Source organism: Stegostoma tigrinum, chromosome 13 (genome assembly GCF_030684315.1).
Source record: "Stegostoma tigrinum isolate sSteTig4 chromosome 13, sSteTig4.hap1, whole genome shotgun sequence".
NCBI classification, from domain to species: domain Eukaryota; kingdom Metazoa; phylum Chordata; class Chondrichthyes; order Orectolobiformes; family Stegostomatidae; genus Stegostoma; species Stegostoma tigrinum.
In genome coordinates this window covers 36,259,546-36,285,641 of record NC_081366.1, presented here as the reverse complement: position 1 = coordinate 36,285,641, position 26,096 = coordinate 36,259,546, and the positions used below count along the sequence as shown (strand labels likewise).

The window sequence follows — 26,096 nt, the reverse complement described above, 5'->3', positions numbered from 1 at the left end:
CCTTTAAAAACCAAGTTTTTTTTGGCTAAAAGGGAAAAAGCTGTAGTACTGAACAAACTTTGGTTCTGTTGCAGTGATAATATTCTGATGATTCCCATTTACTCTGACCACATGTTCTGGTTGTGTTTATTTTGACTTCACAATTAAGATTTCTTACTATTATGTTTTTAAATCATTATTGGGCATGCTCGTATAACTTCAGTTAATTTAACTTCAGTTTGGCACGTTCGTAAGATGAAGACAAACGTAGTCAAGAGAGCTCCTAAATGAAATGAGGTTTTCTGTTTTTGCAAACTGCATGATCATGACTGCTGTCTTGCATATTGCTGTAATAGAAGTTGAGCTAAAATATTATTTTTCCTCCATGTTCCAAAATCTCAATGTGTTGTTGCTTCCCTAAGTCTGCACTAATAATTGTAAGGACTTCATTTTGATCCCTATCAGCCAGATTTTTGGCTTGAAATGATCAGACAAATTACCTCTCATGCATCTGTGATATTTTGTAATCTGTCATTTCCTCCTGCTGGATCTGTGTGCTTGGTTTGACCACATCACAATCTCCGACAATTGTCCTTTGTCAGAGTGTTTACTGCTCTTTCTTAGTTCTATTCCTTTTCATTTTATTTAGAGCTACTGAGTTGCACGCAATGGCTTCTCTCCATGCAATATTGCCTCTGTAATCACCCAACAATGTAAATTTCTTGGCCAACACCTGTTTCTCATCTACATGTTAACCCTCAATGACATTGTCCGAAAACAGCATTAGATTTCTCGTGTTAATGGCATTCTGCTTTTCCCTGTCAGAAATTCCACAGCTTCTGATTTGCCACAGTGCTTTCTGGAATTCGGTTTTGAATAAGCAAGAAATATCCTCACAACTCAAAATTGAGAAGACCAGCATTAGCTTGATAATTTTTGCCATGAGTTCCATTCCCATTCCACCAGTTCTGTCCCTCTACTTGTTTTCTCATCCCTGCATGGGCTGTCTCTTCCCTATTCCTGAGCTCCTTTTGAGATATCTGTGCTCCTCCAATTTTTACCCTTTTTGCATCCCTAATTTTCATTTCTCTAGCATCGGTGGCTTTAGACCCTGGCCACTGAAATTCAACCACTACTCATTGTTCAGCCCTTCTTTCTTGAACCACAAGCACCACCTCCCATAATCCCTGTGACTCTACTTCTCCCTCCTTCTTGTTTAAGATCCTAATAAAAACTGTTACTAGGATAGTTTCTGTCCTGGTACTTCGTGTGATTCCGTGCCAGGCTTTAATTGCCAATACTCCTGTGAAGTTTTAGGATGTTTTCCAGTGTTAATGGCACTGAATGCTTATAGGTTGTTATCAAAGTTGAACTTCACTATTTCAATATTCAATAACATAAGCTTACTCTTCATTTTTTTTTCTTTTAATGATTTTGGATGCAGCAAGTGCTTGACTGAGTGACAAGCTGCGGTGGTAGCAAAGAAGCTAATTTCCCCAATTTGAATATTTAACACCAATCTGAAGAGATTCTCTAATGTTCTGATCTCTGGGTTACTCATTGCTGCAATGATACTTAATGGTTGCCTGCCAGTTTTGGGCGCCATTTGAAAGTACCTGCTAAGTCTCACAGCTTTGCTTTTGGCAGAAAACGCATTTTCTGGAGAGACAGTGGGCAAAACAATTTTGGAGGGTGTTGTGCCTTTCAAGAAGGGAAATTAATTTAGTAATAATGCAGAATCTTATGTTCATGTGATTCAGTGTGTGAGAGTAAATGTCCTCTGAACTATTAAAACAAATGCAAATTTGAAATGACCTACAATGCATTATATTAAATTAGTTTCATATCTAGATCTCCATATATCTGCTACAGCTCTTTTCAGTGTTTTATTTTATGTTGTATGTTTACCATAAAAGCAAATGCTGTTTTTGATTCTGGTAGTGAATTAGTTGTGATTGCATTTTGTTTTGTTTTGTGTTTATGGGGTGTCTGTGACTGCTTGCTGCTCACACTGGTATTTTTGCCATTTTTCATTCTATTAGCGCCATGTACAATCACTTTTCCCTTCATTGATTTCAAAACAATGCATCTTCAAAGAGATGGGGATGGTAAGTATGCTTTGCCATCGATCTGCATTCAGTCAACCAGCATTTAGAAATATCAAGAATAAAAGCTTCAGGTTACATGGAAAAGGAAGTCTTATTGATTTGGCTTTTTGTTTAAAAAAACTTTAATCATGGCATATGGAATCTAAGTGAAAACTAATTTTTAACCCTTTGAAAACTGGTGAACTGAGTAATTCATTCTGGAATGATCACAGTTCTGTGATCTTTATCAACCCTGAATTAGTTTTTTTAACATTTGAAAAATTATACATTGCTTGGAGTGGTCAGTTACATTTTTTAACCATTTTATGAATAGGTGTGGTTGTTTTGATTCAGTACAGTTGTGATTTATGTCTTGTGTCTGCATCTCTTAATTATTGTAGCAGTGGCTCTGCACATCGAGCAATCACCAGAAAAGAATAATTGATTTCCAATGTGTAAAGGTATAAGTGATTGAGCCACACAAATTGAAAATATGCCAGATCTATTGCTTGTCACCCTGGCAATAGGATGCTGAAATTTGACCTTGGTATCTCCTGGTACATAGGTCCATATGGTTCGATACTGTCCATTAACATCAAAGTGAAGTTGATTGAGGGCAAGATCTGACTCCACAGCATTGAGTCTCGATTAAGCAGCTTAGCTGTCATTATTTAAAAGAATGCCCTTGGGGATGAAATACTGAAGGATGACTGGCAAAAGTTGGAAATGTAATCTTTTAAGGAGCCTGTTTTGAGTAAGGAGAAGAAATCTGGATTACAGATGTTTAAGAGCTGAAGGCTAGAAAGTAGCGTATTGAAGTGGTATTTTTTAGATACTTTGTTTTTGGAACGTGGGATTTTAAAATTTTAATTGAAGGATTGCTATCATGGTTTTTGAATTGAAAGTTCTAAAATATTCAGTACTCAAAGGGTTAATGTTACCATTCTGAATTAGTATCCATTATATGTATTTAGTATATCTCCCAATTGGTCTGTGTACACTAATATTTGGACTAAATTCAATAAATCTTGTTTTATTTTGATTTGACTGTCAGTTCCCTGAAGTTTTAAGATCAGGATTTTGACTTGGTGTGGTGCACACAGATAAATGTCTCCGTTTGTAATTATCATACATAATAGAATCAGAATCATAATTGCTAATGTCTTCTCTGAGGGAAAATATTGTGAAAATTGGAGGATAACAAAAAGATTTGCATTTTTAAAATCTAAACCTAACTTTTTGTAACATTTCTAAATCCTTGTCTACCATGAATATTTTACTTACTGACTTTTTTAAACCCCCTTCTTTCATGTAACAATGCCAGTCACTTTAAATTAGTAGAGCAAACTTTAAAAATGAAAGTTGATAAAGAGGGTAATTGGAAAGAAGCAAATAAAGGAATAATAATAATTATAATAATAATAAATAATTATAATAATAATAAATAATAATAATCTGAATTGAAAGGTTTAATGTTCATTAGATATTTTTGGTTCTTAATGGCCACTTGACATTGGAGTAATGTTACTGGAGTAAGATGACCTGAACCTGGAATAAATTGATCAGTTGAGGGAGTTGTCTTTTCTCTAAACCTGTCAGAGGTTGAAGAGTTAATTGAGATGGCAAAATAGTTTTGTACTTCTGTCTTTTGACATCTGAATGCAGTTAATAGTTATGTTCAAATTTCAAGAGTGAATTATGTTTTTAATCAGGTTGTCAAAAGTGAGTGTCGCTTGTGTATGCAAAAACTTTTCAAAATTTGAAATTGAAGATATTGACACTGATATTTTATTTTGGTGATTTAAATTAGAATGATTGGATTTTTACCAAAATTTGGTTGTGAACATTTTGCTGCTTTCGGTTTGATCTGCTGAGTTCTTATGTTGTACATTAAACATTCATTGAAGCTGCAGGGGGAACAAATTGTAAATAAATATTAAAATGCAATCCTTTTATGACTTCAAGCATGAGGCCTCTCCAATCGGCTATTTATTTTTTGTTCAGAATTTTTTGTTTTTGGTTCCTTCACACCTGTATCATTGAGACATTTAAAATGTTGTTAAGTGGAAACTCCCTGCTGATTTTTGTCCTGGTGAAATTGAATTCCTCCTTGAATTATTATTCTTGTTTGTCTCTGCTTCCTAGGTAATGAGGTGAACAAAAGAACTTGCACTTATATAGTGCCTTTGCAAACCTTACATGTTCCAAGATGCCATACAACCAGTTCATTGTAACACTTTAGGAAAAGGCAGCAACTACCTAACACACACAGCAAGGCCAGAATCATGATAATGAAAGGACCCCTGTTGCTTTTTGATAAGTACCATAGGATGCTGTAACAACTCAAGAACATAATGACTAGGAATAGGTCAATTTGCCCTAGCAACCATATTTCATAAATTCATAGATGATTTTATATCTCAACTTTTCTTTCCCACCTTATTTCATGCCCCTTATCTCAAGTAGGTCCTCAAAATAGGCCAATATCTGTCTTAATATAACTCGTCAACTGAGCATTCACAGCCCTCTGGGATAGAAAATTCCAAAAGATTTGCAAATCTTGTAAAGAGCAAACTTCCAGTTATCTCGGGGTTTAAATGTCTTACAACCTTATTTTGTGACTTTAATCTTTAGATCCGAACTACCCAGCCAGGGGAAATATTCTGTTAAGCTGATCTCATTGAAACACACATGGTAGTAGAGTGCTTTGTCTGCTCAATTCTTCTTGTCGGACAATCCCCCACTTTGAGTTCCATTCTTTTTGAACCTTTTTGTTTTATTCCTGTTAGGCAGATATATTTTTCCTTGTGTGAGGACCCCTAATTTGCGCACATTTGTCTACGTCTAATCTCGTGGCTTTAGATATCTTTTTATGTTAAGCCGCCTTTGCTGTTGTATTCCAAACTTCTTATTAAAGGCTGAAATACTATTTGCTTTTCTAATTGTCTTATGATCTGTGTGCAAGGACTCCAAAATCACTCAATACCAACTTTTTTTTAATTAGTGAGATGCGAGCATTGCTGGCTGGCCAGCATTATTTCCTGACCCTCGTTGCCCCTGAAGATGGTGAGCTGCCTTCTTTTTCAGCTGTGATCCACACGCTGTAGTTGACCCACAGTGCCCTGAGGGAGAGAATTCACATTCCAGTTTCATTGTGTTTTTAAAAAGCTTATTTTTTTCTTTTCTTTTTAAACTAGTGAATTTGATAACTTCACATTTCTACCAATATATCCAGCATCTCAAATTCTTGCCAACTATCATTAACCTGTTTTTGTTCCTTTGTTGCTCTTGCGGCCTCCTTGCTGCTTGCTTTCTCTCGCAACTTTTTATTCTCTACAAACTTCTCCACCTTGCTAGTTAAAAATATCAAACTCTTTTGAAATTGTCAAACACAATCTCTTTCATGAATTTTGTTTACTCTGGTCGTCGTCTTATTTATTATTTTTTTTATTTTTATTATTATCATTATCATCGTCATCATCATCATCGTGTCCTATTACCCTGTTTGTTAGTAATAATAGATTCTAAAATGTTCCTGTCTATTTCATTCTCACCTAATAGGATAAGTGAGACCTTGGTGAGATGCCTGACTATATCTCAATCAAAAGTTAACTGCTCTGACCGTGTAAAATCTCCCGGAACTTTACTGAAGTGTGAATCTTGATTATATGCTCTGTGGACCAAGTCTAGACTAGAATCTGAAAGAATTTCCATTCAAATATCACAGTTCTGAAATATCGTAATGCATTCCAGTTAGGTTTTGCTCCATGGCCCCACTTACACTGCCTCCTGTAATGCTCTTTGGTCTAATTCTGGCGCTTTGAGCATCTCAGGTTGATTGCTCCATCATTCATATGCATGTCTTCTAGGCCCAAGGTTTGGAATTCCCTTTCCACACCACCTGTGCTTTTGTAGCTCGCCTCCATCCTTAAGACATTCCATAAAACCTGTTTGAGTAAGTTCTTGATGGTTGGCTTTGATACATCTTTGTGTGACTTGGTGACGCATTTTATTTTAATAATATTCCTGTGAAGTACATTAGGATATTTTATTAACATTGCTATATAACCATGCTACTGTAATTCATTATGTGTTTGCTCTGTCAGAAATGTTGCCTTTCTATTGCTAATAAAAGCTTTTTTAGGATGTTGTCTTTCACTTCACTTATGCACTTGAAGTACTTTAGCCTGCAGAATTACGGACCAAGATCTGGAAAGAGAAGTTGGGCTAGGGGCTACTTGTCAGCTGGCTGTGGCCACATGATCTGAGTGAACTTTCTTGCAAATGTCCATGATTCTGGTGATTTTGCTGTCAAGTTTTTATTTAACTATTCCAGCTCTTGAAAGAAAAACCTGGCATTTAAATGATCTCTAACACAAGCCAGAATTGAAGTCAGTTGGGAGAGTTTCCATTTAAATCTGAATGTTAAAAGATTGTTATAGAAAATCAACTGATGGGATTGTGTTCTTATAATACTGGTGTCTGTTCCACTTCCATTAATATACTCACCAGGAGGGAAAGCTGAGGAGAACACCCACACTCCGCACATGTAATATAAATTTCTAGCATGTACCTAGAGTTAAACTTAATCAGTTTCAGTTTTAATGCAGGAAATATCTAGAAAGTTAATATGTGCAAAAATAAAGTGTCCAATTTTCCCAAAAAACATTTTAATAGTTTTTTGGAGTAATTAAAATACTTGTTGAAATTAAAGCAGATATTTTATGGTAATTTCTTGTGCATTCTCTTTGAACGTATGCTGACTGAGGATTTTCTGACCATCTGCCAAATGAATGCTCTGAACTGACCGTTTGCAAGTCATAAGGATAGCAAAATTGTACAGATTTTGTTTTCTTCCACGTGGTCAGAAAACGTCCACCCTGTGCTTAGAACTGTTCCACCCAGCTACTTCAAACTTTACGTAGGATTATGAAACTGGCTTTTTCGGCACTAACCTGTGTTACTGCACCACAAGTGATCACTTTGTATTTATGGATGGATGAAGGAAGCTTCCCAGTGACTCCTAATTTATAGTTGAGTAGCTAAGCCAACTGGCCACCTCCTGTGCTGTAACAATTGTGATTGAATCATATGGATAATACATTGCAGCATTGTGCTGAGATGGTTTTGGAAGACACTACAGTTAGTCCCAACAAGGCTTCTAAATAGTCTAATTGACCCAGATTTGTGTTTGATCAAAATCCAAGAGTCCTCGCTCAAAAATACATGCAACTCTACATAATGTGATGCCTTGAATGGAGTTGTGTTGAAAATGTTTGGGAGAATCATTGAGGACAAGATGAATGGAAAAAATGCAATAACCCAAAAGAAAAAATGAAAGGCTGTAACTACAGTTTGTTCATATCTGAACAAAGGAAATTTCAGACAGATGGTTCGGACAGTGTCCTGCCATAAACTCATTTTGTGCTGTTTGCACTACCAAATGGGAGTTATAACACAATTTCAGTTTTACAATAGCTGAAATTCTAATTTTTAAGATAGTGATTGCCTACTCCATGTTTTTAAAGAAATCTTAAAGCCAGTAAGGTGATTGTGACAATTTTCTTTTTTCTTTGTTTTTTTTTTGGTGTTTAAAAATAGCCAACTATATTGGGAGAGGCCTCTTAGTTTGAAGAGTGTTCCTTGCCCTGTTCTCCTACCTGACATCAACCCCCATCCCCCCCAGCCTCTTCTCATGGATGTTTTTTGGGGGCAAGGTATAAGAACTGTACTCTTCCTGCGATTCAAAGAACAAATTCTGCTCGTGATAACCGCTGTAGTAAAATAAAGAAATGTTGTCGGAAATCTTGATTTGATTTCTGTCAAGGGTGTTACAACAGCATCCATTAATTTTGAATTTGTTGAATCATTATTTGACAAGTTTTGTTTTTTTTGCTTTTCGTAGATCCTGTTCCTGCATTTAAATCATGGCAGGATGAATATGAGCATGAATTAGGAGAGGCACAACTTTCACCACAAGCAGGCAGATTGATTAGCCACCCCCTTGAAGAGGACCCACCACCTATGTTGTGCCGACGTTACCTTAATTTTGGTCACAGTCAACGCTTTATACACCAGTCTGATTCAAAAACCTCTTCATCGAAGGGGCTTTCCTCATTTAGGTATGAAGTAATAGTGTGCTAATAAAGTACTTTTTCCACATTCTTGCCTCCTTCAAGGTGCCAAATTATGTTAAATTATTCTAGCTTTTTGAGTCACTGAGCATACCTGATTCCTTTCAACTTTAGAGTAATCACAACTGAGTGATTCAGTTCTTCATTTCACATTTTTGATCATGCCACTGAGTCACTGTCAAAAATGATCATTTAGATTTTCTCACTTGCTTCCCCACCCCGTTCAACAATTCAAACATTGCTCTAGTGTTTGCTGGCTTTGTGGATGAGATTTAGGAGGCAGGAGATGGAACAAATTTGTAAAATCAGACTGCTGATGCATTCCTACACTAGTGATCTCACTAGATGTTGAATCAAACCCAACTGGGGCTGTCAGGAATCCATTTAAGCCCACTAATAGACCGATTAGGGGAAAGGTGATGCCATACTAACCAGGTGTTCTGGTTTCCTCCCACCGTCCAAAGACATACAGGTTAGGTGGATTGGCTGTGCTAAAGTGTCCAGGGATGTGTAGGTTAGGTGGATTAGCCACGTGAAATGCAGGGTTACAGGAATTGTGCGGTGAGGAATGAGTGTGGTTCACTGTGGACTAGTTGGGTTAGTCAGCTGCCTGTATGAAGATTGTGTCCAGTTACCCAAGACAACCACTTCTGGGTTCCTGACTTTAAATTGAGGGTGATGTTAACGTTGTGATAGAACTGGAAAAAGCAAGCCAGTTGAGTCCATTTTGCAGTGACCAAATAGCTGATTCCTTTAATGATTGACCACTAACCAGGTTTCAGTACACAGATGAGTTACAGTTCTTGGGCTGTTAATATCCCTTTTGTTATACGAGAGCTACGGTAATGTTTTCATGGGCTTTTTTTAAATTTTTGAGGTCCTCATTGACATATTTGTGTCTATACACATGCACTTCAAATTCATTTCATCTTGTCTCTAGGTGAATTGTGACCATTTTTAATGTCCTTATTGTACTATAGTCTTGGGAATTAATTGCCCTGATTGTTAAATTTGGTAGTGCTTTAATCATTTTTCAAAAAATTTGATCTATTAGGAAATGTTTTGTAAATAATTCCCTCAAACTATTAACCAGCAATCTATATTTATGCCTATCATTCTAAAAACTAGCTTCTTTATAAGCTACCTCGTTTTTTGTTTAAAAATGCCATTGTCCTCTTTGGCAAATGAAAGTTCTGTTTTGTTTCCTCACTGTTACAAATGTATTTCAAGACCACGAAGATCATCATTTGATTCCAATGATGAAAAAGAAGAGCATGCTCAATTGCAGCTGACTAAAAAAGTTCAGAACATCAAAAAGAAAATAAAATTATTTGAAGAACAGTTTGAAAAAGAGAAAAAGTATAAGGTAAACTATTTGAAATATGTATCCCTTGAAAACAGTTTGTTTATTAGTTGACATAATTGTTTAACATTGTAATAGAAGATATAACTTGCAGACAAATTTCGTTTGTTGCATCAGATTTATTATGTATGTGGTAAAGGGTAAATGTGCAATGGCATAATTAATTTTGAAGGAATGTGTTCTCTCCTCTGGTTACATCAAATTTTTCACTGATGTTTATTTTTGCACAGTAATGAGATGCACATGATGTGGATCTTTTCGTGGTGTTAAAAGCACAAATCAGTGAAAAATTTTTGAGGGATCAGTGAATGTTGACACTTCCCTGACCCCCAAAAGTGTCCAATTACATTTCTTTCTGGAATGTTAAAACTTTAAATAGAATTGCTATGTCAGGAAGCATTCCTCCAAAGCAGGTAAAAGTAATATGAAAGCCTTGTGGTTAGCTTGTAACAGCTTGAGGGGTAAAATGTACTATTCAAGATTTCTCAAAGCAAGAGAATGTATCATTTCTGATGTAGGATTAATTTTGTTTCCTAAGTACTTAATTCCAAGGAGGTTTTTATTTTATCTGTGAAGTTCATAATGGGAAAAACAGCTGCCAATACTTGAAATGCCAATTGGAAATGTTTTAAGAATTAATTGCTCAGTTTGCTATGAAGCTGTCCCAACTTTTATAAAATGGGTGGAAATGTCTGTGTGCTACAAACTAGAGAAGTTAATTATGCATGTTGGGAAGTTCTGCTTCCAACTCTTTGTTGAGAGTTCACAGATGTAGTCTGTTACTCCCTGAACTGTAGAGAGATCACTTCAACTGATTTGGCTTTAGAAATAGGCTGACACATTAAACGTAAAAATGAATAGTGCAACAAGAACTAACTTAAATATTAAGTGTTTTTGATTTCCCGAAGACTTAGATGTTTTAAAAACATAGCCACTTCCAAATTAAAAACATTTTTGAAAGTTTTATAACAGCATCCTATCTGTGTGATTGTAGCCTCTGATTGGAAAATAACTTCCTTAGAGAATTTGTGTCAATATGTAACAAAGTAGAATCACGAATCCCTGTTCCTGACACTATCCATTTAGTTGTGCATTTGGTTTTTTTTATCCCTGTCATTTTCCTGTGCATCCCTGTATTAACACATGCTGGGAATGTAACAGATTTCCATCTATAATGTTTTACTTTTGTACTTACTTCCTGTTCTCCAAAATTAATTTTGCAGTTTTGAGGCTTATTGGTGCCTGGTCATTGGATCCTGTGCAGGTCATGATTGCTCACTTTTGTACATCATCCAGTGTCTCTTTTGTTGTATTTAGAATGTCCCTTTTGTGCCTCAGCTTTAAGATGAAACATCTAGATCAGTTTATATAGGACATATTGCAATACTCCACCGGTCTGGCAGCATTTGTAAAGAAACAGATCTACAACGTTCTGAAGAAGGGTCTCGACCCGAAACATCAGCTTTCCTGCTCCTCTGCTGCTTGGCCTGCTGTGTTCGTCCAACTCTACACCTTGTTATCCCTACAGCGTTCATTCTGTTTCTGTTTCCGTTTCCCTCCTCTTGCTGTTTCTCAACATGTACTGTTGTGTCTGCTAAGGATTTACAGAATTGAATGCCAAAACACTACTGGCATCCTTATTAACTTTAGTTAATGATTCCTGTGTATGCATATGGACACCCACTGATCATTTTTTTTTGACAAAGGACTTGAATTGCTCTAAATGTAGAAGCAAATCTAAAATCAAATTGGTCTCGAGCACCATGTTTTGTAATGCTGTCAGTGTGGCAAAAGTTTAAGACAAAATTCTTTTGAAATTGGATGTAAAAATAGCTTGTAAAACCAAGAGATTTCAGATTGCATGAGGCAATTAAGTACTTTCTAATTGCTGTTATAACATGTCAGCGACATGAACGTAAGGATTCACAAGCAGAAGTCTGATAATGACCGGATAATCGGTTTTAGGTAGTTGAGAGAAACGTTTGGCGATCTCACTGAGAGAAACATTTGGCCATGTCACAGAATTCTCTTGCTCCTTTTTCATTCCCATGTTGGGAAAATCGAGCCTTGGACAACTTGGGTGGAAGCTAACATTGCTAATAATGTAGCACTCCTCTTTTCCACATTTGTCTTAATAGGGAAAAGGTTTGTCAATGTAATATGCTATTTAAAAGGCAAAACAATGAGTTGGCAACTTGAACTTCCGGCACCGGTAATTTTGGAAAATTCATGTAATACTTTGAGTATCTATAAATAAAAGGGTGTTTTGTTTTTTATATATTAATAGCCATCCCATAGTGACAAAGCAGCAAATCCAAAGGTTTTGAAATGGATGAATGAACTGGTCAAGTTACGCAAACAGTTAAAAGGTACCAGTCCAATTTTGTGTTTGTAATGTCATGTATGTATGTATTTGTTAGTTTACAAGTTAATATTGCTATTATACAGTTGAAAAATGCATGCTGGAAACTGAAGTTGAAGGGAAAACCATTTTTTTGTGACAAGTGTGACTTTAAAGGTACAAGTATAAAATGTAATATCACTGCATTAGTAATCCAGAATGTTCTGCAGACAAGTTCAAATCCTACCTTTTGGCAGATGAAACTTGAATTTAGAAACATCTGGAATTAAAACTAACCACTGTCCATTGTTGTAAAACAAATCCAGCTGTTTCACTAATGTCCTTTCGAGAAGGAAATCTGTCTTCCTTGCCTGATCTTGCTTACACTTGACTCCAGAGCCACAGCAATGTGGTTAACATTTGACTGCCCTCTGTTTAAAGGTGCCCATACTGCAGGGTTTACTGATATGATTGTTTTGCTTGCTGGTAATTTCTGTTCCTCCATCTTTCCTCTTCAGTCTCTCTTCACTTTGAGGATGCGCAAGTAATCAGTACACTAACTACAAACTACTAGGATTGCAATCTCTGTCTTATCTGTGAAGTTAATTACTTGATTAAAGTTGCCTTAATTAATCAAATTGAAGATCTTAGTGGATTTGATATAGCAGCCACCATAAATTGAAACTTGATGTGATTTGAATAACGCCTGCATAAATGTTTATAACATTTATTTGAACAACATATTTTTACTTCTACTTCCATAAGATGTAAAATACAAAACTTCAGAAAATGATTTGGAAATTCTACCTGTAATGCGACCACGGAGCAATACTCTTCCAAAGAGCTTTGGCTCGTGTTTGGAACATGAACAAAGGGATGTATCAAAAGAAACATCAGAGAAAGAGAAAAAGCCATCTAAGGAAGCAACATTGGAAACAATTTTAAAAAGACTTAAAGAAAAACGAGCTGAGGAAGACTGGCCTGAAGATATTAAGGTACTGTTTAGATAGAGGCGGTGGCACTGTGGTAAAAGCATGGGACTAATACTTCAGAGACCAAGGCCAAGGCCAAAGCCAATCAAGGTAGCTGATTGCATTTACATTCAATTAATAAATCTGGAGTTGAAAGTTAGTCTTTGTTTATGGTGGTCATGGAACTATTGATAACTGGGGTAAATGCCCATCTTGTTCTCCAGTGGAAGGAACTTGACATCATTTAGTCACTCTGGCCCAGGTGACATTCCAGACGCAGAGACATGGTTGCATTGTCTGATTATTTGAAAAGGCCTAACATGCCACTCATACAATAGTATCAAACTGCTACAAAGTCATCAACCTAGGCAGAAAAGCAATCACGTAAGTCTGCCTTACTAACACTTGGAGGCTTATGCCAAAATTGGGAGAGCTGTCTGGCAAACACAACTTTGGTGAGAAAGAAATGACCAGTGCCATCTGTGGATATGTCTCGCCCCATTTGCATGGCAAACTTGCCTGTATTGATGGCACAGTGATGTTCAGTCGCATGAGAATTGCTTTGAAGTTGCTTAACGTTAAGTTTAGACCTCCATGAAGCCTCATTTGTGTCAAGTTAAACATGGGCAAAACGACTTCCTGTTGATTGACGCCAGCTGAACTCCTCAGCTGCAGAATCAGTACATTTTGTAAATCACTTGGAAGAAGCACTGAAAGTGGCAAGGGTACAAGATGTTTTCTGGTTGGAGGACCCGCAGTCCATTGCCAAAGGTGTCTTAATAGCAAAGTTACTGACCAGGTAGCCAAGTCCCGGAGGACACTGCTGTAGACTCAGTCAAATAACCATGATGGGGGAAGCAAAAGAATAAGCAAACTTAATTTTGTCCTTGCAAATCTAATGTTATAACTAGGAATGTTGGATGTTGGCAATGCAATTTCAATTACATTTGGAATTAATCTATCTAATTCACAGGAAATGCGTCAAAATCATTTAACAGCAGAGAAGATAGCCCTTCAGAAGAGCCTGTTATACTTCGAGAGTCTTCATGGTCATCCGGTATATTTACTTTTACCTATTTTTAGGAATTATTGATCAAGCATACTTATTCACATGTTCAAAATCTAAACTTAAATGGTAAACATTGCATTAGTTATCTGATATACTTAAAGATCTTCTATCAAGGGAGGAGTGAATTTGGTGCAGTTAAGTAAAATGTTACATCTGCCCAGGGAATTGCACAAAATGGTGTGCAAATCTGTAAGTGATGAATGTTTGTTTTGGCTGGTGTTTGGGCAAGTGTGGTAAGTATTTGTATTTTTAATCTGTTAATCCATTAAATATGACTCAGAAGGAATTTTGTTGTGATGTACAATTATTAACTTTGGAGAGTAGAAGAGGAAGTATCTTAACATTGACTTATCTTGACAAATTACAACTTAAAAACATGGAATCAGTGTCAGTGATTCTGATAGCATTACAGATTCCTAAAGTGAAGGTAGAATGATTTGTAAATGTCTTCTGAAATCCAAAATCGGGAATTATTGATAGCAGGTAATATGGTACTCAAGGTATAAGTAAATGAAAAAAAAAACAGGTTGGTTATTTTTTATAATTGTAGAATTTATGCAATAACTCTATCCCATGCACTAATTATTTAGTGTAGACATTGAAATAATAGAATTATTTATGAAAGAGGTCCTGTCTTTAATTATCCTGTAAAGAGCATGTATTTATGTCTAGTTTGCTAACTTGCTTAGTACGCCATAATTAATGAAACTTGACTAATTTTCCAGGTAACGAGGGAAGAAAAGCAGCTAGTGAAACCTTTGTATGATCGATATCGTCTTGTGAAACAGATGTTGGCCAAAGCAAGTGCAACCCCAGTTATTGTAAGTGTGAAGCTTCCTCAAAGTAACAAAATGAACAACATTTAGCATTTTATACAGTGTCTTTAACACAGTACAACATCTCATGGCATTTCATAGCTGCATAGTCAACCAAAGTTTGACATATTGCCAGAAGGGGGATGGAAAACTGAGGTGTGGTTCTAGTACACAGGAGGATGAGCGTAGGGAGGACATGGACAGGACCTCACTGTCACAGGAGTGTGCTGGCAGACAGCAAGCTGGATTGAAGTGTGTCTACTTCCACACCAGGAGTATCCGGAATAAGGTAGGTGAGCTTGCAGCATGGACAGGTACCTGGGACTTTGATGTCGTGGCCATTTCGGAGACATGGATAGAGCAGGGTCAGGAACGGATGTTGCAGGTTCCAGGGTTTAGATCTTTCATTAAGGTCAGGGAAGGTGGTAAAAGAGGGGGAGGTGTAGCTTTGTTAGTCAAGGACAGTATAACAGTGGCTGAAAGAACTTTTGATGAGGACTCGTCTACTGAGGTGGTATGGGCTGAGGCCAGAAACAGGAGAGGAGAGGTAACACTGCCGGGAGTTTTTTATAGGTCCCCGCAAAGTTCCAGGTATGTGGAGGAGAGGATCGGCAAAACTATTCTAGGCAGGAGTGAAAGGAACAGGGTGGTCATTATGGGAGACTTTAACTTCCCTTACATTGACTGGAAATGCTGTAACTCTAGTAACGTCGGATGGATCAGTTTTTGTCCAATGTGTGCAGGAGGGTTTCCTGCTTCAGTATGTCGAAGGGCCGACAAGAGGGGAGGCCACACTGGATCTGGTATTTGGTAATGAACCAGGCCAAGTGTTTGATTTAGTGGTAGGTGAGCACTTTGGAGAGAGTGACCATAATTCAGTTATGTTTACTTTAGCAATGGAAAGGAATAGGAATATGCCACAGGGCAAGAGTTATAGATGGGGGAAGGGCAATTATAATGCGATTAGGCAAGACTTAGGCATAGAATGGGTTAGCAAAATGCAGAGGATGGGGACAATCAAAATGTGGAGCTGGTTTAAGGAACAGATATTGCGTGTCCTTGATAGGTATGTCCCTGTCAGGCAGGGAGGAAGCGATAAGGTAAGGGAACTGTGGTTTACTAAAGAAATTGCATCTCTTGTTAAGCAGAAGAGGGAGGCTTGTGGGACGCTGAGACGCGATGGTTCAGATGAGGCGATGGAGAGTTACAGATTAGCATGGAAGGATTTAAAGAGTTAAGAAGAGCAAGGAGGGGACGTGAGCAGATATTGGCAGGTAGAATAAGGGAGAACCCTAAAGCTTTCAATAGGTATGTGAGGAATAAGAGGATGCCTAGGGTAGGAATAGGGCAAGTCAAAGACAGAAGTGGGAAGTTGTGTGTGGACCCTGTGGAGATTAGAGAGGTGCTAAATGATTATTTCCCATCTGTTTTCACTGAGGAACAGGATAATATTGTAAAGGAGATGACTGAGTTACAGGCTACTAGAATTGAAAGGATTACGGTTACTAAGGAGGAGATGTTACCAATTCTAGAAGGTGTGAAGGTAGATAAATCCCCTGGGCTGGATGGGATTTTTCTGAGGATTGTCTGAGAAGCTAGGGAGGAGGTGGCGGAGCCTTTGGTCTTGATCTTTGAGTCCTCATTGTCTACAGGTTTAGTACCAGAGGACTAGAGGATTGCAAATGTTGTGCCCTTGTTCAAGAAGGGCAGTAGGGATGACCCAGTTAACTATAGACCTGTAAGCCTTACGTCTGTTGTAGGAAAAGTTTTGGAAAGGATTATAAGAGATAGATAGATAGGATTTTATAATCATCTAGCAAGCAACAATTTGATTGGAGATAGTCAGCATGGATTCGTTAAGGGCAGTTCGTGTCTTTCAAACCTCATGAGTTTTTTGAGCAGGTGACCAAGAATGTGGATGAGGGAAGGGCAGTTGACGTGGTGTACATGGACTTCAGTAAAGCCTTTGATAAGGTTCCACCTGGTAGGCTATTGGAGAAAATACAGAGGCATGGAATTGAGGGAGATTTAGCAGTTTGGATTAGAAACTGGCTTTCTGTAAGAAGGCAACGAGTGGTGGTTGATGGAAAATATTCAGCCTGGAGTCAGCTCACTAGTGGTGTGCCTCAAGGATCTGTTTCGGGACCACTGCTGTTTGTCATTTTTATAAATGACTTGGATGCAGGCATAGGTGGATGGGTTAGTAAGTTTGCAGATGACACTAAAGTCGGTGGACTGGTGGACAGTGTGGAAGAATGTTGCAGGGAGACTTGGATAAACTACAGAACTGGGCTGAAAGGTGGCAAATGGAGTTTAATACGGATAAATGAGAGGTGATTCACTTTGGGAGGAATAATAGGAAGGCAGAATACTAGGTCAGTGGAAAGATTCTTGGTCGTGTGGATGCGCAGAGGGATCTTGGTGTCCATGTACATCCCTCAAAGTTGCCACCCAGGTTGATAGTGCTGTTAAGAAGGCTTACGGTGTGTTAGGTTTTATTGGTAGAGGGATTGAGTTCTGGAGCCGTGATGTCATGCTGCAACTGTACAAAATGCTAGTGCGGCCTCATTTGGAATATTGCATGCAGTTCTGGTCGCCCCATTACGGGAAGGATGTGAAAGCATTGGAAAAGGTGCAGAGGAGACTTACCAGGATGTTGCCTGGTCTGGAGCGCAGAAGAAAGGCTGAGGGACTTGGGTCTGTTCTCACTGGAGAGAAGGAGGCTAAGAGGGGATTTAATAGAGACGTACAAGATGATCAGAGGATTAGATAGGGTGGACAGTGAGAGTCTTTTTCCGAGGATGATGACTTCAGCTTGTATAAGGGGGCATAGCTACAAATTGAGGGGTGATAGATTCAGTCATTGTGTTTTCTTAATTTGTTGAAGAAGGGAGATTGATAAAATTAGTGTGGAGCTGGAGGAACACAGCAGGCCAGGCAGCATCAGAGGAGCAAGAAAGCTGATGTTTTGGGTTAGCATTGGCACTTCTTACTATCTCTTGATAAAATCATTGCTCCTTTCCTTGACAGGTAAATAACATGCACATCACTGATTCTCAGTGCTAAACAGGTAACACCTGAAGCAACAAGCATTGGAATTCATCAGAACAACCAGTGATCATGCCAAGACTGTGTGACCCAGCTCTTCCTGGTACAAGGCATTCAGTCAAATGGCATCAGTCATCAGCAGATGATTTTGGAAGCAAAAGATAACTCTCCCTCGTTTTGTTTTTTGAGGAATGAGAGAGCCCTGAGACAATGAGTCATTCCATGATCTCAGACGGTGTGATACGCTATCAGGGCATTGTGCGAGATGAACATTGCAAATTTGTTGTGGAGTCTAACTTTCATAAGCTTGATAAAGTCTGCATTGTTGAAAGTAGAATTGTTCCCTTGACACATAATGCTCAGTGGAATAAATAAAACTGTTCTGGTCATCTTTTGCAGCTCACATTACTGGAGGTCATAAATTGAGGTCAGCTTGGTTTATCTTGTAGAATATTAATTGCAGCAGGAAGCGTTTGAAGTAGAGTGTAGCTGTTTGCTTCAGAGAGGTTTAGTCATTGTCTGGCTAGCTGTATTTGGACTTGTCTGGAAACAGTTGGAAGTCACACAACAGCAGGTTGTGGTCCGGCAGGTTTGTTTGAAAACACAAGCTTTCAGAGTGTCAATCCTTCGGGTGTTAGTGAGACTCCTAGGCTTGGAAGGCTTGTGTTTTCAAGGACACCAGTTCGACTGTAGTCTGGTGTCGTGTGATTTCTGACATTGTCCACCCCAGTCCAACACTGGCACCTCCACATCGTGTCTGGAAACAGTGTAAGAAGTTTTGCTAATCTATATTATAAGAAGGATGTGGAAGATTTGGAAAGGGTGCAAAGGAGATTTACTAGGATGTTGCCTGGTGTGGAGGGAAGGTCTTACGAGGAAAGGCTGAGAGACTTGAGGCTGTTTTCGTTAGAGAGAAGAAGATTGAGAGGTGACTTGATTGAGACACAAGATAATCAAAGGGTTAGATAGGGTGGTTAGGGAGAGCCTTTGTCCTAGGATGGTGACAGCGAGCACGAGGGGGCATAGCTTTAAATTGAGGGGTGAAAGATGTAGGACAGATGTCAGAGGTAGTTTCTTTACTCAGAAGTAGTAAGGGTATGGAACGCTTTGCCTGCAATGGTAGTAGATTCGCCAACTTTAAGTACATTTAAGTTGTCCTTGGACAAGCATATGGACGTACATGGAATAGTGTAGGTTAGATGGACTTCAGATTGGAATGACAGGTCGGCACAACGTCGAGGGCTGAAGGGCCTGTACTGTGCTGTAATGTTCTGTGTTCTAAGACAGATGTCAGTGGCAGGTTCTTTACTCAGTGAGTGGTAAGGGCGTGGAACGCCCTGCCTGCCAATGTAGTTAACTCAGCCACATTAGGGGCAGTTAAACAGTCCTTGGATAAGCATATGGATAATGATGAGATAGTGTAGGGGGAGGGGCTTAGATTAGTTCACAGGTTGGTGCAATATCGAGGGCCAAAGGGCCTATTCTGCGCTGTATTGTTCTATGTTCTATGTGAGCCAGAGAAGAAGACTTTAACACGTGACTAAACACTTCAAAGACGTAGATTTTAAAGGGCCTTAAAGGAGACGAATGAGGCAAGAAAGGACTTCTGGAGATTTTTGATGTAGACTGTGGAAGCATGGCTGCCAATATTAAGATGAAGGAAGTGGTGCATGGACGGCAGGCCACAGATGCAGGATTACTAGGCTTGGTGTTGTAAAAATGGACGGATTACACGGATGGGTGGGAGAGAGGAGAGATAATGGGAACTGCAGATGCTGGAGAATCCAAGATAACACAGTGTGAAGCTGGATGAACACAGCAGGCCAAGCAGCATCTCAGGAGCACAAAAGCTGACGTTTCGGGCCTAGACCCTTCATCAGAGGAATGGTCTAGGCCTGAAACGTCAGCTTTTGTGCTCCTGAGATGCTGCTTGGCCTGTGTGTTCATCCAGCTTCACACTGTTATCAGGGATGGGTGGGAAGATGTTTAGGATACACATTTGATTGCAGAAGTAGAAACATTAGTATGAATGTGTTCAGTGCTCACAACAATGTGGTTGCTGGAGTCTAAGGGTGATATGTCATTGGGATGTTATGACATAGGTGGCTAGAAATTTGGATGAGTTGAAGTTCACAAAGTGCAGGATGTGAGACTGCCTGAGAGGACAATAATGGAGTAGTCTTGATGTAGAAATGCATGAATGAAGGTTTCAGGAATAGATAGATTGAGGTAGTGAAAGCCACCTGATATTGATTTGGAAGTAGCCAGTCTCTTGAGCTTGGTTCAGAATCAGGTAGGACATTGATGTTATAAACTACCATTTCAGGTTGATCCAGATTGCAAGGGCTTGCAGTAGGGGCCAGTTTTTAATCGTAACTCATCCGGGTTTGTTTGTAGCAGAGGTGATTTAGCATCTTTTTGAGGCAATGCACTCGAAGGATCGAATGTGTTGGATGTGAGGTCGAACTTGGTGTCGCATACGGACAGGTGTAAGTCTGACTCATTTTCAGTCCACCAGTCAACGGCATAACCAGTTGTAGGGTTTGCTTCAAGTGTCCTCAGTCTTTATCACTATCTGATAATGGTGATGTTACTTCACTGTCTTTTTTGAGCTCATTCAAAATTTGGTATCCTCATACTACTTTTGTTTGCACTGTATCTCTGTCATAAGATTAATTCACCCTCTTAATTAAAAAGGAAAGCTGATTGACAGCAGGTGGTCATCTGCAAATATAGTTTTTGTGGTTACTTGAGGTGATACGGATTTGCAAATCTTATTAGTTTCACAGGTGTACATCAACCTTTAAGGAAGCAAAGGTAGCTTTTATCACATCTTTAGTATTGTTCAATACAGTTTGTTTTTGTCAGTATTGATGTAAATGACTGAGTGCCACCAGCTCATGACCACTTCCAAAAGGTTGATCATGGACAACTGCTTTATGACTGAAAAATTCCTTGGTAATAGATTCTATTGAGATCAAATATATTTAGGTTACAGGTGGCTTAAACTGTAAGCATGGTTAAGCTTCTCTCAACTGTGAGGTTATCCAGTTGAACTGTATAAAGTGAAAATGACTAAATATCTAGTTCCTTTTGGATGAAGGCAAAGAAATGGAAAGGTACGTCTTTTCAGTGGCCAGTAGTGATGTAGAAGTTAGTCTGCTTTGTTTGTACTTCTGGCTTCATATGTGAGTTTCTTCTTTGCCTCTTGGGAATCCAGGCACTGGAACACTCCCAAGTGAAGATTCAGTTGTCATAAATCTAAAGGGTGCACATGCAAGTCAACTGTTTTAAGTGGTTCAGGCCCCTTCTCTTGCAAATTGTTGAGTAAAATTGTTCAGGATCTCAAGTCCGACTGAACCAATGGCGTTAACACTTAATGGATCAGACTTTTTCTTCTCCGCTGTTTGTGAATCCAGTATTTTTAAAAAATTTCAGTAGTCTGCAGTATGGATGCTACATCTCTGAAGACAGATGCCCGTTCCCTTTTTTTTCTCCCTCATTCCTTCCTTTTTCCTTGGCAAATCTAGGATACAGTATAACTGCACAAGCTTGTTAGCTCTCTGGTCTGTTATGATTCCTATAGAGACAATTAATCTTTGAAAGGAAGGAATCTCCAACCCTGATAGCAGGATTTAATTTGTCAGATTTCACTTTTTAACATATGTACTATAACATTCAAACTCAAAATCAACATAAATCTAAGTATAGAATACCAGATGAGTCATGTTTTAATAGGAATTAATAAATTGCTAGGGTTCATTGATGCCATACTTTGTCAAGTGTCCTTGACATCAAGGCAACATTCAACTGAATCTGATATCAGGAAGTTGTGCAAATTAGGGAAAATTCTCTGCTGCTTGGACATAGTTTGCACAAAGCAAGATGATTATAGTAATTGGAGGTCAATCATCTCATTCCACAACATCATTGCAGGAGTTCTTCAGGCAAGTATTTTAAACCTGACTATCTTCAGCTGCTTCACAGATGGTCTTCCCTGTATCAAGGTCAGAAGCGGGAAGTGTGCATTCATCAGAGAACGTTGTTCAGTACTGCTTGCTGAATTAGCTTGTGTCCATATGCAGCAAGACTTGGACAATATCCAGGTCAATAACATTCATGCCGTGCAAGTGCCAGGCAAGGACTTCTTCAAATAAGAGAATCTAACCATTTTTGCCTTGAAATTCAATGGTAATGGCGTTGCTGAATCTCCCACTACCAATATCCAGGGTGAGTAGGGGTGGGGAATTACCATTGACCAGGAACTGAACTGAACTACCCATATAAATACAGTGACTAAAGGAGCAGATTGCAGGAAATTCTGGAGGCAAGTAACTCCCCACCAGTCTCCAAATGCCTGTCTACTATCCACAAGGCAAGATTATGATTGAATACTCTTTGTGTAGCTCTAACAGATCTCAGAAGGCTCAACACCATCCATGGCAAAGCAGCTTGCACGATTGGCAACCACTTACCACCTGAACATCACTTCTGTCGCCACCACAACACCATAGTTGTGTACACCATCTCAAAGGTGCATTGTAACAACTCACCAGGGTTCCTTTGGCGTTTTTCCATCCTATGACCTCTACCACCTTGAAATTTGAGATCAAGAGACTGATTTGCTTTGATACAACACTTACCAGATATTACTATTCAAATTACAGTGTACTAAAATTGGATTGCTTTTGAGCTGAAATTTAAATATTGTGACAGTCAGGCAATCACAATATCATGATGTTGTCTTGTCTGTTGCCCTAGCTTGTATGGGAACAAGAGCCTCTGAAGTTAAAAATATGCACCACTGTTAGTGTAGTAGTGGACCCCACGACAGTATTGTCCACTAGAAAATGATACTTAACTAAAAGTAAAGCTCCAGTGATTTTGTTTCAGACTGGTTTACTAATTTTGGTACACATCTTTAAAAAGAACGCATGATAAATGTTCTTGATGTATATGTCTGCTCACTCCAGTCTGAAATTTTGAAGCCTCGGGTGTCTTTATTTAATTTTCTTGTTGGATTTTCCTGCTTGTTTTGTTTGTGCGGCGAGCTAAATATATTTTGAAAATCTATACTGACGAGTGATTTGGCATTTTGAAGTTCCAAGGCATCTGTGTATGTAAATATTTGGTCCCACTGAAGGTTTCTGTTCAATAATATTTGTTTATTTAAACATGGACATTGAATGAATGATCTAACAAACGTTTTATCATTTTTGAGACCAGTTCTATATGTCGAGTCTGAAATATTTGCACCTCAGCCCTAATTCCATCTTTGACTAATGCTGTTTCGAAGTTGCTTTGGGTGGTGTTAGTTTCAGATGAACTAAGGTGAAAGTATGAGATACACTCAGCCCGGTGGCTCACGGTTACTGCCGTCACCTCACAGTGCTAGGGACCTGGGTTCAATTCCAGCCTTGGGTGATTGTATGGAGTTTGCACATTCTCCCCATGTCTGTGTGGGTTTCCTCTGGTGCTCCAGGTCTCTCCCACAGTCCAAAGGTTGGGTGAATTGACTATTGCTAAATTGCCCATAGTGTCTAGGGTGGGAAGTGCAGGGATAGGGTAGGGGGTGGGTCTGGGAGGAATAGTCTTTGGAAGGGTGGTGTGGACTCGATGGGCTGAATGGCCTGCTTCTAAACTGTAGTGATTCTATGATATAACCACAGGTCTGATGGTTAAATGGCTTCCCTCTGTAATACCATTCTATTATTCTGCCAGTTCAGAAAATGATCTTTTGTACACTGAGGCAAGGAAAGAAATACTGATTCAGCATTGGAGATTGTGACTTTTTCACTGTCTTCTGAATCAGCTGTCTGGAACTGGTAATCTAACAATTTGAATTAATTTGAGAATACCAGGAATGAAAGCAATTTGAATTTTTTGTCACCTTTTTCAATTACAGCTTCAGAACACACAATTTCTGAACACGTTAATTAAGTTTTTGAAATGTTACCAAAGTCAAGGGGGGGTTCAACTTTCGCATTAATAATCTCAAAATGACAAGGAGACAGTTGCCACTTGGCCTTTTCTTACTACCAAATCTTCACAAGCCAGGATAACAATCCTTTTTGCCAATTTTTTCCAGGGCTCTCCATCAACCAAACGTTGTGGCCAGACATTACAGCCAATCATTGAAGGTGAAACAGCTCACTTCTTTGAAGAAATAAAGGTAAGTTTTCATTTTGTATTTGTAATATTTTAAGCTGCTTGTAGCTTTTTGGTTACACAACCTCACAAATTGTTTGAATGGCATTTTGTGAAATCCCATTGAGCATTTTGTTGTTAGTTCTACAATACCTATTAAAATTCAGCTTAAAATACTTTGAATAAACAATTATATACCAAGTTATAAAAATAAAATTACAGTTTTTGCTATTTAATTCTTGTTTAGAAATACTGCTAGTTGGTTTAACTAGTGGTTGTATTGGAGATTATTAACAAACCAAAAATGCTGTCTGGTGTAGTACTAAATGAGAAACAGATTACTCACAATTGTGCTTTGGATATTTGAAAAACATATCTGGTTTTCATAATACAATAATGATTGGGATGCACACTTTCGCCAGAAATTTCTTCTGTTCTAGGCCTGGACATCTGTAGTATTTTTTTTTGCGGGGAGCAACACAAGTGTTACTTGACGCTGAAGTCAGTACCGCAACTAAGAAGTGTTTCCCAACAAAAGAACATACAATCCAATAGTAGCTGTTATTCCATGTGATGCTTACTCTTGGCTCTGGATGTATTGGGCACTTTGTCTGTCAGTTAAATGCTTTTGTTTTGGCATTTCGTAGTGGTTGGTGATGTGGTCTTAAAATCCACTCATTCTAATTCATTTCTTTCAGGCAAGCTGCCAAATCCAAAAGAATTGGAATTTTGGTTTCTGAAATCTTTGGAATAAAAAGTTCCATTTTCTGTCTTTCCCACCTCTTCTCTCCACCATTATCCACTGCCCAGCTGAACAAAAGAATGCAAATTCATTTCATTGTGGAAGGAGTTGTCAAAAAGAAGAATTGCTGCTCAATTGCTTCAACCTGTTAACATTTGTTATTTACAGGAGTTCACTGATTACTTGAAAAAGTGGTCTTGCAGTATATGGAAAAGATTGATCTTGTGACCTATTACTATCTTAGTTATTATCCTAGTCATGAAATAAATGTGTTATTTGAACAACCTAAAGCTTTAGAACTTTAATGTGAATTTGATAGTATTTATTCTTGAATGTTGATCACAGACTACAGGCCTGCAGCTTTCTTTGTTTTTGTTTTTTAGGAAGAGGAGGAGGATGAGGATGACTGTAATGTAACAGCTGACTTCACCCTTGCCCTGAGGCCAGGCTTGCATGCTAGGAACTTTTTAGATCAGTTGGATAATGATCACAATACAATTGCATCAACTGTAAAGGAGACTTCAGTAAGGCTGAGTCTTGATTTAGGGGTATCAAGCATGCATGCTGCATCAATGTAAGTATACAATTAAAATACTGAAGCATCACGTTTTGATGTATAGTTTTGTTTGTGTCTTCAGTGGTTGGGAGAGAAGAGAATGAATTAATCTTACACCAGAAGTCTAATGAGGAAAAAACCATACTTTTCTGAATTCGGATGTAATTTTGATGTCATCTGGGCAGACTCACTGTGATTTATTAAATATTATACATCACTGTATTCAGAATAAAAAGTCTAGCATCTTAATTCGTGCTAAATTTTCTTTTGTCCTATGTTAACTAAATGTATGCAGTCTAGAACCCTATTTAGTTCACAAGTATCTTTATAGCATCACTTATGAACTATAATGTCTGGGTGTCTCTCTCATTACTTGTTTAGATCTCTGACTCTGTAGTGAATACTTATTTTTAGTATAGACCTGCCCATGTGCATTTATTCAACTTTCCCAAAGTTGAACTTCATTTGCTAAATGGGTTTATATTCAGCCCATACCTACATCTACTTACAGTAGTTTGATCTCTTCTGGTCCTAGCGCACTCATAATGTTCCATCTAATTTTTTTTTAAACTGAGTGGGCTGCAAATATTTCTGAGCTGTGTTCCTCCGAATGGATAACCTAGGTTTTAAAAATCCAGAACTGAACTTGCTTATCTCATTGACTGCTAATTTGTTCTCACCTCCACTGCTGCTTCTGATGAGTATTTTTATTGATGATTTAACCACTTTTAAAAAAAATTTAATTCCCACTGGTCTCCCTCCACAATCTCTAAAATTTATTAAGCATTTAGCTGTTGTATATTATTCCACAAATAGCAAATTTGTATTTACTAATCTAAAATAA

At 38.3% G+C, this 26,096-nt stretch overlaps 1 protein-coding gene across 4 annotated transcripts in view; it reads left to right on the top strand.

Moving 5' to 3' along the window:
• The window catches only part of LOC125458118 (protein FAM13B-like), a 118,631-nt gene that overhangs the window by 87,022 nt on the left and 5,513 nt on the right, over positions 1–26,096 (top strand). For 3 of the 4 annotated variants that reach the window (XM_048543025.2, XM_048543023.2, XM_048543022.2), the window contains 9 exons: positions 2,022–2,087; positions 7,972–8,188; positions 9,431–9,566; positions 11,851–11,932; positions 12,670–12,899; positions 13,849–13,932; positions 14,670–14,765; positions 23,896–23,979; positions 25,080–25,270. In XM_048543025.2, the coding sequence (XP_048398982.1) occupies positions 2,022–2,087; positions 7,972–8,188; positions 9,431–9,566; positions 11,851–11,932; positions 12,670–12,899; positions 13,849–13,932; positions 14,670–14,765; positions 23,896–23,979; positions 25,080–25,270 (1,186 nt within the window). The remainder of the gene's footprint in view (positions 1–2,021; positions 2,088–7,971; positions 8,189–9,430; positions 9,567–11,850; positions 11,933–12,669; positions 12,900–13,848; positions 13,933–14,669; positions 14,766–23,895; positions 23,980–25,079; positions 25,271–26,096) is intronic. The other variant, XM_048543024.2, reaches the window with a different exon arrangement.